The sequence below is a fragment of the Candoia aspera genome, chromosome 7, assembly GCF_035149785.1.
Source record: "Candoia aspera isolate rCanAsp1 chromosome 7, rCanAsp1.hap2, whole genome shotgun sequence".
In the NCBI taxonomy this organism is placed as follows: domain Eukaryota; kingdom Metazoa; phylum Chordata; class Lepidosauria; order Squamata; family Boidae; genus Candoia; species Candoia aspera.
Window position 1 is genome coordinate 44,945,934 of NC_086159.1, and position 14,569 is coordinate 44,960,502.

The following is a 14,569-nucleotide window of genomic DNA, read 5'->3' on the forward strand; positions in this document are numbered from 1 at the left end:
TGTTGTTTTTATTCATAATGACACATTTTGATCTTTCTGTTGTTCTGTTGTTCTCTCTCTGTCTCTCTCTCTCTCTCTCTCACACACACACACACATACACTCCATTGAGGGACTCTGAAACTGCAGTGATTTGGCCTGCAATGGATACCTAAATGAAAGATTCTTCCAAAAAAATGGTATATGCAAGAGAGCTACTGAAAGTAAACTGGATAAAAGAGCGATAAAAGTGGAACAGGTTGAAAGCTGAGTTTTACAGCATTATGCTTGATGATCAGACTACACAGCTGGGCATATGCATAATGTTGATAGTTAGGGCAATTAATTTCAGGCTTTCATGTATATTTGTGTATCTTATAAGTTATTTATGAATAGAGTCTACAGATTACTAAAGAAATATTAAACTTTACCACATTTTGTTCTCAAGTATTCAATATACCAATGAAATTAGCAGCAGCTTTTTCTAAAGAATAACTGCACAGTGCTATAACAAATTAAATTGCCTTTATTGTTTCCTCATCTATTTTTAAAAGATAAACATTTGCATTTAATTCATTATTTTAATTATTTTTAGACTAAAAATTAAATGTTCATTGCTATAACTTCTGCACAAATCTGTAAGCACTATATTTCAGATGTTGAAACAGGCAACTCAGGTAAACATACATCCTTTTATGTGTATTTCTCACCTCTACAAAGAAAGACTTAGTTAATTCATTTAAGGCTTAGGTTATCAAAGCCATCTGTAATTCACCCAGAACTGCATTCCTAAATTTTTATTGCTGTCAAAATTGGTTTTTCCTTTCAAACTGTTCCTCTCTGAAATTTTTCACTCCTCTCAATCTCTTTCTTACCTCATAGCCTTTCCTTCCAAATTCTCTACCTATTAGAACACATACCACCACACAAATTTCCTTATTTATTGTAAACACTTCAATGAATAAGCCTACACAAGAATCAATAACATTTTAGAACATATTGAAAAACAGAATTATAAATATTATATTTTCCAAGTTTAAATCAATAACATTTATATTTTTATTTGCAATTATTGCTTTTTATTATAGCACTGCACATCCTGAACAGAAGAATTAATTAAAAATCTTAACTTTTATAGGTAACATTATTTTAAAAAATGTTTCTAAAGATCAATTATGTTCCCTTGGAACAATAGGACTTATTTCCTCTTGTTCCCTAGGTACATTCAGCCTAAGGAAGCCAATAAACTAAAATGAAAACTATTGTGGGCTTCATCAAGAATAATCTGGAAAAGATGGAGTTATTGTGTGTCAGGCAAACAACTGTACTAGGAATATAATGTTCCTCTTGATGAACTAAGTTTATCTGGGAATTCTCCTGGACTCATTGTCAGTGGGGAAAGCTAAACAGACTAAACAGCAAGTTCTGGGGGTGCCTTTTAATAGTTTATGCACACTATGCTGTATGACACAATGCTATGCCAATGCAATACTCTCTGGATCTTCCCCCAGTTTCCCATGCACTATTGATAAATAGGTTTGACTATTGTAACGATTTCTATGAGAAGCTGTTTTTAAAGAGAACTAAAACTGCACAGATACAGGTATGTGCAGGTATGTTTGACTGCAGGCAATGTATGTGGCAATTTATTCTATAATGGTTAAGAATTTGAACAGTACACCCCTAAATTAGTTTAGTTTCTTAAAGGGCATCTGCATATGTTTGTGTGTGTATGGACTTACTGTCTTAATCTTTATTAAGATATTACAGCCCAAAGGCACAATATAAATCAAATATTTTTTTTAATCTTATTTGACATATATTGTATTTTCTGGCTGCAAGGGTATGATAAAGATTAAGGTTAAGATAAGACCACCTACTGTTACAATTGGAGTTCAGTTCATGTCTTTGGAAAGATGGTGCAGTATTTAGCCAAAGGCTGAAAGAGCAATACTAGAAGAAACAGCTTACCCTGCCTTCCCTTTGTTTCAGCTCTACTGCTTGCCACAGCTTGTGCTAAGTCTGAGACTTGGGTAAGGAGAATCCTATGTCTTCAACATTCTGACCACCTAGCCTGTAGGCATCTCGAAGTATGAGTAGGCTATCTGCTCAGGCTTGAAGCAGAAGCTTTCTACTTATAGAAAGCTAATATTATAAGGTTGAGTCCAAAGAGGTTTGCTCCTTTGGACAGCTTATAGGGAACAAGGACAAAATATTAATGGCAGTGGAAATAATTGGGCTGTGTCAAGGTGAGAGTGTGGGATAGCTGGCATGGCCACTTTTTAAATCATCCTCTGTTCATGTACTAGAGATTAATTCAATCCAATCCAATCCATTACTGAAGTGAAATCTGATGGGATGGATGAAGGGGGTGGGAGTGTGTGCCAAGGCAGATTTATGGCTGTAGCCCCAAAATATGCAAACAGACTTCAATATATTGGCTGGACCCTTCATGTATCATCACCTTGAAGTAGTGGTTTATTCCAATGATGCTATGAGCAATAACATTGTGAAAGTATACTCCCAAAAGCTCACTCATGATGGGGAGCTCACAGACAAGAGTTCAGACTAAATATGATCCACTGGAGAAGGAAGTGGCAACCCACTCCAGTATTCTATCAAAGAAAGAAACCAAATTACATTTACAACCAGGATGATGTAAGCATGATACTGGAAGTGGAACCCTTCCAGACTGGAAAGTAACCAACAAGCTGCTGGAAGAGTGTAGAGAACAAGTATGAGTTGCACTTGTGCTTATGATGTGGCTGAATTAAAGCCCCCAAATATCCACCTGTTGATGTGTTCAGAGACAAAAGAAAGTTTGCTACTGCAAAAGTTTCTTTCTTTCTTTCTTTCTTTCTTTCTTTCTTTCTTTCTTTCTTTCTTTCTTTCTTTCATGTAGTATTACTACAGAAGAAAAGGCAAAGAGTTATAGTGGTGTGGTTCACTTTTCTTCTCTGCGCACATAAGGTAGATTCTTTACACCCATATCCAGAAATATTTATAAAATTATTTTGTTTTTCACTACATATCACCTAATGATATCCTTCACCTTTGTATTATATTTTGAACTTCGTATCTGTATGACAGTCTGAAACAAATCGACAAAGATAATGTTTATCCTAATAGATGCTCTCTAGTCTGACAGATGGAAAAAGGAGGATAGATAGATGAATGCAAAGGACAATATCTTTCAAATGCTTGGGTTTCAACTAAGTTACTGATAAGTCATCAAACTATCACTGGGTATTGCATTATTTATTCTGAAAAAGTATAAAAGATGGCCAGACATCTTGAGTATTTTGAACCTCTGCATAGACCTGAAGACCTAGGAATATGCTATGTATTATCTAATCAACTCCAAGAAGTCTACCTATTGTCATTAGGTTCTTGACATGCTGAACACAGGGACACATGATGTACCTTTTTCCTGTTAACCCCTTAAACAATATAACCTGTTCAGCATTTATCCAAGTCTTTGAATCCTAGAACCTACTGGCAAGCGGCTATCCACCTGTGCCAAAACAATTGGTACAAGGAATGTCAGAAGGATGACCAAGGCAAACTTGATGTCTAAGTAAAAATGTCAGAAATGAATATTGACTTCTAGAAAATCAGCAAACTGAAATTGACTGGAATAAGTTATTTCACATTAGAGAAGTTGAGATGGAATAACCATCATTATTAAAAAAAGAGTGTCCAAGTCAATTTAGATACACACACTCTCCCTCAAATTATAGAATTATCTCTGTTTCAAACCCTGGTAAGCCAACCAACATCACTGTGATACATTACACTTCAAACAAAAATGCTAAGAACAGTGACTTGCAACATCTTATTGACACAAGATCAAAAAAGGACATCATACTAATTATAGAGACTAGAACTTTAAAGTTGGAAATAAAATAGCATCTAAAATAACAGGAACATTTGGTTTCAGTATAGAAAATGAAGCTGGAGCAAGACTAATAGAGTTCTGCCAAGAAAAGTCAAAATTTATAGTAAATGCTTTCTTCCAGGAATATAAACAATGATTCCATGCACTGAGATCTACCAAATGGACAAATCATGTACATACTCTGCAGGCAAGGACGGAGAAACTCTATTCAGTTAGCCACAACCCCAAAACCTGTTGCTGACTGCAGGTCAGATCACAAACTCTTTCCTGCAAAAGTACAACTTAAACTAAAAAAAAAAAAAATCATCAGTCCAACAGTAGAAGTGAATAATAGACTTAATGGATTAGATTTAATAATCTACAACTCTGTACTGAAATTCATGGTATCATTAAAGATGAAGCAAACAGAAATATCCTGAACTACAAAAGCAACAAAGACAAAAGACAAAATGTCTGTCTGGTGATTCACTGAAAAAAACCAAAAAGCAAAAGGCAACAGTGATAGAGGAAAATGTGTTCAACTAAATGCTGAGTTTCAGAAAAGAACAAAAAGAAACAGGAATTATACCTAAATAAACAATGAAAATAAATTGAAAATAATAATCCAATTGGAAGATCCAGATATATATTTAAGAAAATTGCAGATATCAAGGGAATAGAGCCAGCATGGTGTAGCGATTAAGGTGCTGGGCAAGGAACAGGGAGACCAAGGTTCTAGTCTTCCCTTATACATGGAAACCAGCTGTGCAACCTTGGGCCAGTCACTCCTTCTCTGCTCAAATCAGCATCTGACTATGCAAAATTCCACCTGATAAACAGAACCCCTTGTAGCAACATGCACTGATAGCTTTGCTGTTAAGAACTAGGTGAGCCCTGCACCCATGTGGGACACACACTAAGAAAAACAACAAAAACAGAAATCAAGGGAATCTTTTATGCAAAGAGGAGCTCAATAAAATCTAATGGAGAAAGAAAATATAAAGCAATGATAACATATACATATAGAAGAATTGTACAAATACATTCCAAAATTGATAATATATAGCAAGGTTTGATAATTGAACCAGATTCAGACATTTGGAAAGTGAACTTAAATGTACCCTAGAAAATATTGCTAACACCCAAGCTGAACTGTTTACCATTTTACAATATTATGCAATTGAAGTGCTACATATTGTTTGTAAGCAAATATCAAAAACACAGCAATGGCCATGGGACTTGAAAACATCAAGTTATATTCTAATAAAAAAAAGTGCAATACTAAAGAATGTTCAAACTACCAAACAACTGCACTTTCCTCATCTGCTAGTAAGGCAATGCTCAAGATTTTCCTGTACATACTTCAACCATACATGGAACAAGAACTGCCATATATACAAGTAGAATTCAGAAGAGGCAGGGGCATCCCAGACCACATTGCCATTGCTAATCTCCAGTGGATGGCAGAGATTGTGCATAGTCTCAGTAGTGATGCTAGAGATCCCCAGGCTTTTTGTCTTGGCAGCTTAGAGGAAAGTTTTCTCAAATCTTGTTGATTGGCTATCAGTTATCAGTTAACTCTCCCATTCACTGTGGAAATGAAGAGCCCTCAGAAGAGGAGAGGCTTTATTTCATAAAGCATTATATCTACAGGGCAGGAACAAGCTTTTCTAAATTAATTTATACAAAATCTCTTTTGTATAAATGAATTTGAAATAACTGCTACTCAGAATGTTGCATTTTCATTATGTTTTAACAGTATCTATACATTTGATATTTCAATTCGTAAACTAATACAACAGCTAGCTTTCTAATCCCTAAAGGAATTTGTAGGATATCTGGCAGGGAGCTTCAGAAGAAATCACATCAATCCTTTGAACAATGTTTCTTTGAACTGTAAAGTATAAAATTTATTAATAAATGTGAAAGTTATATGGAAATCTAGACTTTTCCAGAGCAGTTTTATTAACAGTCTAGCGCCAAACTTAAGAAACACAAATCAGGGTTCTATCTGCAAAAGGTGGGAAAACAAGTTCCTTATTTAAACTGCAGTAGGTATAAAATGGAACAGAATACTTATATTGACAGAAGGCCATTAACTGTTTACAGAGACTTCATCCAAGTATGCAGTAAAGATTCATTGTTTTATTGCTAACATTTTATATGTGCATGCACTAACCTCAACCGCACGCCAGCCTCACAATAACTGAATTTTGGCTTACATTAAACACAACGTGGTATCAATTTATAATTCGGACTAAATCTCATATTGCACTATTTGAACTCACATTGTGACCTATCTGTACTCTGAAAAATATCTTCCTTAAAGTATACTCTACAGCAGGTTTTATCAACCATGGTTCTGTGGCACCTGAGGTTCTGTGAGAGGTCACTAGGCATTCCCTGGGAGATCACGATTTATTTAAAAAAATATTTCAAATTTGGGCAACTTCACATTAAAAAGGTAAGTTTAAATCTTTATTTTTAGTTTAAGAACACTCTTAATGCATATATACAGGCCTACACATGAAACAAATATAATAATTTTGTAACTTCTGGCCTATATTTGAGCCTGAATGTGCAGGGGTTCCCCGAGGCCTGAAAAATATTTCAAGGGTTCCTCCAGGATCAAAAGGTTGAGAAAGACTGCTCTACAGCTAGAAGTAAATTTAGAGAATATAATATAAAGGGGGCCTTGCTAGATCAGACTGCAACCCCATCTAGATCAGTCTCCAATTTTCCCAGTGGTCAACTAGATGTTCACAGAAACCCCAAAATAGGGCATGGGGGCAATAGCCTTCTCTTGCCCCCTGGCAAATAATTGGTATTCAAATACAGTCTTGATTAATTGAAAAACTGGGAAAGATCAGAGTATTATAATATGTAAATAGTGTTAATTATTTAAACACAAGAGGACTTCTGGGGGAGGTATGACAAACTGAAGATTTTTGCAGAGGTGACAGCCACAGCAAAGACCAAGGAACCAGTGAGTAGACCAATTCCTTGGAACCTCTCTGGATAAGGAGAGGACAGGAGATTGCCCATATCTGCTCCAGATGGCTGCTTCTCACGAGGAGACCACAGGACAGTGGTTTTCTGTGGGTCTGAGCACTGGGAGATGACGAGATCAGCCATCTCGCTTGCAACTGTGGCAGAACTTTTTAAAGGAGACAAGTTTGCAAACCTCACTTTCTAATCACTTTCATAAATTGCCTATTAATCATCTTAAAGCTATCAGAGACCTTTGGAATGACAAGTTTGAAAGGTCTTCATTGGGTGAGTTTATCTTCAACTCTGAACAAAAGAAAAATTAATTATAAGCTTAAGAACTTAAATAATTTGAAATAAACAGCAAAAAGCTAAATAAGATTTTGATCTATGAAAGTTATAAACAGATTAGGGACCCAGATAAATTGGAATATTGACTTTTACTATAAGATTTTGGAATTAACTATAAAAATTAAAAGAAAAAACTTCTCATTGGAAACAAACCTATTTTGGCCATCCTGGCTATTATAAAAGTCATAACAAAAGATAAGTGATGATTTAGAAACTGGACGCTAGAGGGGACTAAAGATTTTAAGCAGAAGAAAAAAAAATACAAGTCTGTTCTTGATGTCAGTTAATACTGGAACTTACAAAATGACACAAAATGTTATAACATCAGAAATATTAAATATGTTTGAAGAATGGAGCCAGAAATTAGTAACTACAATATCAACAATGTCAGTAATGATGATTGCTTCTGGGATAGATTATCTCTAAAAGATAGTAATGAAGGAATGACAGATGTGGAACAAATTTTATCTGACAAGACAGAGAAAGTACAGAATGTGGAACTACAAATGACAGGCCAAGAGAATGATTTTGAAAAAGACAGTTTACTGGATATACAAAAGAAATCAGTTGAAGTTTTAAAAATTAAAAGGGCATGATAAACCAAGAGAATGACCTGGAAAATATTTTCTTATTGCATCTACAAAACAGGCTTGTTAAAGCCTTGAAGAAATCTGTGATGGGATAAAGAAGAATGAAGAGAAATCAAATCCAAGAACAGTATTTGATTGAATTAAAAATTTAAAATGTTAGAAGCAAAAGGAAGGAATATAAAGTTGGTTTATTTATCATGGTTAAAATAAGACATTTTCTGCAATGTTCTGGCAACCCTTTATGGACTTTTTGCTGACACCAGCATTGAAAAGTTGATGTTTTATGGATTTGTTTATAGATAAGGAATGGGATATGGTATGTGTGTGTGTGTGTGTATAAAACCTTTTCCTGCACTTTTGTTCTTCCTTTCCATTCTCTATTCTTTCTCTAAGTTTAGTTTGTATTAGTTTTTATTATTGTAATTAAATTCTTAATAAAAATTATATTAAAAAATTATTTAAACACAAGAGTTATACAAATTATGTCCCCTGTCCAATGCTTCATAGGTATATGAAACAAATGGAAATGCAAATCTAACTAGATGAGAAGGGGAAAAAAGCTTATAGCCATACAATAAGTCATCAGGATATATATGTATGTATTTAATGATAGCACCAAATATTTGAAATATGTATTCTGATCAGAAAGCATATTTTCTATGAAAAATATAAAAAGTAAAGATGACCTTGAGTTGATTCCTGGTGACTACATGGACACAGCCATTTAATTTTCTTGATAACATATGGAAAACAGTTTCCCATTGCTTTCTGATATAATTTTGGACTTTCTATCTAGCCTACAACCTTAGAAATCCTCAGTGGCCTCTTATTCAATTATTGTCCAAGCCTGACAGCCTGCTTAGCTTTTATGGGAGGGATAAGATCAGTCAGGTGCTACTCCATCCTGAGACCAGATAGGCCATCTTAAAAGACAACAATACTCAAAAGGAAATCATCCTGTTTAAAGTGTGAATTATCTTGAAATGATGTATTGTTTTCTGTATCTTATCTGACATATAACTTTCCTTAAAAAAAAAGATAATGCACTCAGAAGTTTTAATTCAGCAATGTCCATATATACCTTCTACTTTATTTTATTTTATTTTATTTTATTTTATTTTATTTTATTTTATTTTATTTTATTTTATAGGATACTCCTGTATTAAATAAATCATACAATGTATTTGTTATGTAATTATACTTTATTTAAAGTTTTCATCAATCACACTGATCTGAGGTTTGGGGTGTATTTGTGTGTGTGTAGATATACACCTACACCTACAACATTTTGATTTTTCCTTTTTTTTTCTAGGCAGTATTCCCCACCACTTCAAAGGTGTCAGTGATTAGGCCCTTGCTATAGAAACTAGCTGATTTGAGCAACTATGTAGATTATTTAGCAATTATAAAAGTGCATTCAGTACATTGGATAGGAAAGCTGGATTTAAAATGATGGTTCTTCAAAATTTACATAATTATTTCAAAATATTCCATATGTGGAAATGTCAGTTAATGTAATAACCAATTCATTTCATATAATTCAGAGTCAAATTAAAATTTTATTAATTTATACTGGCTATTAAATAAAGAAAAATAATGATTGCTATAGCTACAAAGTAAGTTATTTTGTAAAGACAGAATATCTTGGCTTGGCAGCATTTACTGATAAATACTGACCTACACACATAGTATCTTATTTTCTGAGATGGATATTATAGAAATTTTCTGTCAGGGCCAACCCCTTCCAGTTGGATTTGACATTATTTTCAAAATGCATTTTGATAATTTTTTTTAAAGAAATGCCCGAAGAAACGTGTGTAAATACACATTTTTATAATGTGTGAATCAGAAGATGTCCTCACATGCTATGGAAGATTACAACTACATCAGTAGAGGCACTTGAAAATATAGGTAAAAACATGGGGATATCTACTGAACCTGACATTTGCAATCCTTATAGTCTACTTCCTTCTATTCCATCTAAAAATAAATCAGGCTGCTGCATTTAGGCAATACACTGATGACAGAGAACAAACATGATTAAAGCAGCAAATTTTAGAACTGGATTATTTAAAGGATCCTCAGAAAGCAATGATTAAAAAACAGAATTGCTATTCCTACAATAGTATGCATCCATTCAGGAACCATACTGAATTTATAAATAATTTACAATCATAATATAATACAACAGACTCAACAAAATAGTATGAAAATAGACAAAGCATTCCATTTTACAGTACTGAGACTTTTATCTGTTCTATGCATATACAGTATGTCATATTAATGTATTAAAGATCTCATCCTATCCATTCCTGTGCCCTAGTAGACATAAATGGGCAAAGGAAAACAATGTCTGAACACAGGGAGGCTTTTATTGCATATGGTCACCCTACTTAAGTAGCAATTATATTAACATTTACATGGTGTGTACATGATTTGTCTAGACTTAGACAAATGCTTTTTGCATTTATTCTAGCTACACGTTTTGCAAATGGCCAAATATGAATAAATAGTGGCCCTCAGTACTTCTGCACACACTGACGTCTATTCTCTATAGGAGCCTTTGCTGACTTCAACAGCTGTAATGATACTGAGCCGTTAGTTCCCTGGGTACAAAGAGGTGAGAGATACTGTTATGATTCACTCCTGACTCCCAAGTCCTTGGGAGAAGGAAATTCTGACTAACAAGAATTGCTGGCCTGAGGTAAACAAAATAATTCTTCTGGCAGTCATGGACTGAAACAAGTGTCTATGACTGACACTTCAGACAGAGGCCCTTCAGACAGTTATTCATGCCCTGGTCACCTCATGACTAGCTTATTGCAATGTGCTGTACATGGGGCTGCCCTTGAAGACCATCTGGAAGCACAGCTGGTACAAAATGCAGCGGTACAAGCAGTAATGGATGCTTCTTGATATGTCCATCTGTCAACACTGCTATGAGAGCTGCATTGGTTGCCAGTCAGCTTCCAGGTGCAATTCAAGGTGCTGCTGGTTACCTATAAAGCCCTTTATAGCATAGGGCGTGAATACCTGAGGGACTGCCTATCTCCAACTGTTTCTGCCTGCCTGGTATGTTCCGACACAGTGGGAATGCTCCAGGTCCTTTCTATTACATAGTGTCATCTTATGGGACTGAAGCATGCCTTCTCTGTTGCAACCCCAATCTCTGGAACATGGCCCCCAGAGATATGGACAAGGCTCTCCCTCCTGTGGTTCCAAAAAGCCCTCAAGACCTGGCTTTGGTCTCAGGCTTGGGGTTGATTTGTTTGTGGGGCAAACCTGGTTTGGTTTGTTATTGCTATGATTGTTTTAGTCCAGGATGCCTCTGTTGTATGTTTTTAACTGCTTTTATTGTTTTTGTATTTGCAAATTGCACAGAGTCTGTGGGCAGTGGGTGGCTATAATAAATTTAAATAAAAAATAAATAATATTTGGTTTCTCTTGGCAAATGGAAAGCACAGCTAATTTTTCTCAGTTGTACTCCTCCCAGTCACACAGAGGAACTTGGCTTTAATGGCTGATCAAAACACTTTATTGTGGCCAGAGAGAAAATGAAATGAGAGAGAAGAAACTTTCTAAAGAATATGAAGTGTCTCTGATACTGGAAACTTTCAAATCTCTTTAGTATTTTGGTTACAATTATTTTATTGCTGACGTCTTCTGAGAAATGAGACTATTTTCTCAATTCCCCCCTTCCCATTTTTGTTTTATGGAACAAGGAAGAAGAAGAAGAGGAAGAGGAAAAGGAAGAGGAGGAGGAGGAGGAAGGACAAATGCTAGAATATGAGTAAAGTAATTGTAAAGAACTGTTTAAGGCTGCTGAAAATGGAATTCTAAGAATTCTGCAAAACTTCACTTCCCATTCAGAAGATAAGGAGCTCTATCATCAACCAAGCCATAAAAATGTTGCCACTTAACAATAACTATAACCTTCCAACAATCAAAGTATGTTGGTAAGAAATCACAAATCTTTCCTAGGCAGTGGGCCAGGTTGTCGGGTGAGCCCTTCTTGATGTTGTGACTATGTTTCTGAGTCACTCTGAATTCAATGTGCTGTTTTAAAATACTTTTTATTTATGGTTTTAAATTGACTGCTAGCCAACCAGAGTCATGTGTTGAGTGGCATATACATACATGTAAATAATAAAGTAAATAAAACCTAAAATCAAATAATAGTTCTGTATAGTAGTTAATTCATGTGAGTAACCAATACTATACTGCAGAAAAACTATTATATAACCAGTAGGTGTTTAGATTATTTTTAATACTGTTAAATTTATTTATCTATATATTTGTTTGCTAGATTTAATAGTTTGTGTTCATTAATTACTTAGATTTATGAATTAGCCCAGGAACTCCAATTTTAGTTGCTGCCCTCTGGGACTGGCCTTTTTCCATCCCAAACTATTTTGACAGCATTATCCTGCTTTTTTTTTTTTTTCATTCCACAAAACATCCAACAATCTCAAAGTACACTAGATTGCAAAGGGAGTCAGGACAATGGATCACTATGCTAGTGTATCTTTATATTAATATAGCAACATCTGTGTTGCCCCAGATTACTGGTGAAGAAATGCTCAGAAAATTATAGGTTTCAAAATCAGCTTGTGCTGAAATGGGAAATGAGTGTTACATTTTGGAAACAGGTCCCAAAATCACATCCTATTCCTAATTTAAAAATTTTCATGCATCCTTCTCTAAGTAATAATGATGGCAAATGAACAATGTTTTAAATTGTTTTTTATTTCTTTGGTCCTATGCTTTTTCTTATATTAAGTTATTTCTAATATTCTGTATCTTTTTGAAAATAAAAGGGCATGGGTAAAACATGATGCATTTATTTTTCACTCCATTAACTTTCTCTGTTAAATTTAAACAAGCCACCTAGAGTCATTAAGAGTTGGACGGCACACAAGTTTAATAAATTAGTATTAGGAAAAACTTGAGCCAGGACTCCCAAAATAATGGGAAGGATGGCAGTGGTAGATTTAATTGGTATATTTTTCACAAAATCACAGCTCATGGCAGGATTAGATCAGTAGTTTGGAGACTGTTATGTCTATCCTTTAAGAATATCTACCACTCTCTTTCTTGCACTGATGTGGTTCTGTGACCAACAAAGCAACAGTGCTTAATAAAACAAATGAAGTAGTAGTGTCATTACTATGCTATCAGTAGAAAACTCTCAGAACATATGCATGTGTGGGAAAAAATGGAAACAGTTCAAGACAACCTCATTTTGTTTCATTATAAAGGAATTATTAAGATGGCCAGCAAATGAGGACAATGTACATGGAAATATGGCTCACTGACAGGAAAGTCCTTGCATCATGAACTTTGCTTTGTTCTAATCTTGGAAAAGTCACTCATGCTTTATAAATATCTGCTTTGCAGACTGGCATGTCCTCTTGTGTGCAAACAGTAATTTCTGAGGCAATCCCCTGCCTTACTACAAGCAAGAAAACAACTGCCTCTTCCCCTAGTCATTTAGTGCAGTAATTAACAGGCACACAAATAGGTCTGATAGAAAGATCGACACTGATGTAACAGCTACTCTGGTCATAAAGGTATTAAAGGTATATTAAAGTAGTGATAGTTTAATTGCTTCCTTATGCAATTCATGGGAAAAGTGGAATGCAGATTAAAGGTTGCAGATTCCTTCTGCCTATTATCTTCCTTTCCCAACCCACACCCACTGTCAATAAAACAATATGTATTCACAGACCTTTACAATTTTGGGAAGATTATCAAAATTAGCACAATTTCTTAGAAAATTGAATTCCATGGTGCATTAGCTTCCAGTGTAAGTAATTAAAATACACATAAAAAAAAAAGCAGTCAGGGAAGTAAACAGATTGAGACAGCGGCAAATGGGAAGCTAAGTTTTAAGTGTACTTTCCTCCTGCGGTCTCAGTGCTTCCCCCAGCTGCTATTAATGTATAGAAACACAAATGATGTCAAGACTTAGACAAGATATTTCCGGTAATTTCTATAGACTTCCAATTTTATGTGTACCATATTAATATGTACATTTTCTCATAATTAAGTCTGTATTTTTAAATTAAATAATTAAATGCCCTATTTAACGTATTTGGACTTGTTTATTAGTTACATACCTCTGCTAAATTAAGTGTAAACTGAAAACTGAAAACAAGAAAAGTTTTCTTTTCTGATTTAGAGTTTAATTATTCTTCCTCAGTGTTAGCCCACTGACATAGAAAAACATAAAGGAAAAGATAATTGAATACATTAAAACTATGTATTATTGAAAATTTCCAGACATAAAGTTAAAACTCTATCTGCATCTTTCTAAATGTGTAGGTGCTGACAATACTATTTCAATATTTTAAGATAGTGCATATAAATAATATTCTTTAAAAACAGCATACTGTGGTATTCACAATTGTTTATTTAACCATTTATGTAGATATTTATGCTTCTTCAGCAATCATATTAAAACAATTGTAAAGTACAGTATGTATACCAGAAAATGTAAATACCTGTTATTTCTCAAGCCAGGATCTTTATCAAGGTCATAAATAAAGTGCTCTTGAGAGATTCCTATAATAGTGTCTGTATTTTCATTTCTCATGATGGTGATAACAGGGTAACCCATTTGGAGTGTCCATTGATCCATTACTTCTTGGATATTCACAAATTTCCCAACCTTCTTAAGTGCCTTCAAAACAAACAAACAAGGAAAAATTACAAAACTGCTTTCTGAAACAATACTATTATAACACTGTCTCTTTTAGTAAAAGGATTGGGGGGTTATTCATAAAT

The 14,569-nt window shown here is 34.5% G+C and overlaps 1 protein-coding gene across 1 annotated transcript in view; it reads right to left on the reverse strand.

The window, feature by feature from the left end:
• TRHDE (thyrotropin releasing hormone degrading enzyme) overlaps positions 1-14,569 on the reverse strand; it is a 242,607-nt gene that overhangs the window by 48,699 nt on the left and 179,339 nt on the right. Inside the window, exon 9 of the mRNA XM_063308675.1 lies at positions 14,287-14,465. Within this exon, the coding sequence (XP_063164745.1) occupies positions 14,287-14,465 (179 nt within the window). The remainder of the gene's footprint in view (positions 1-14,286; positions 14,466-14,569) is intronic.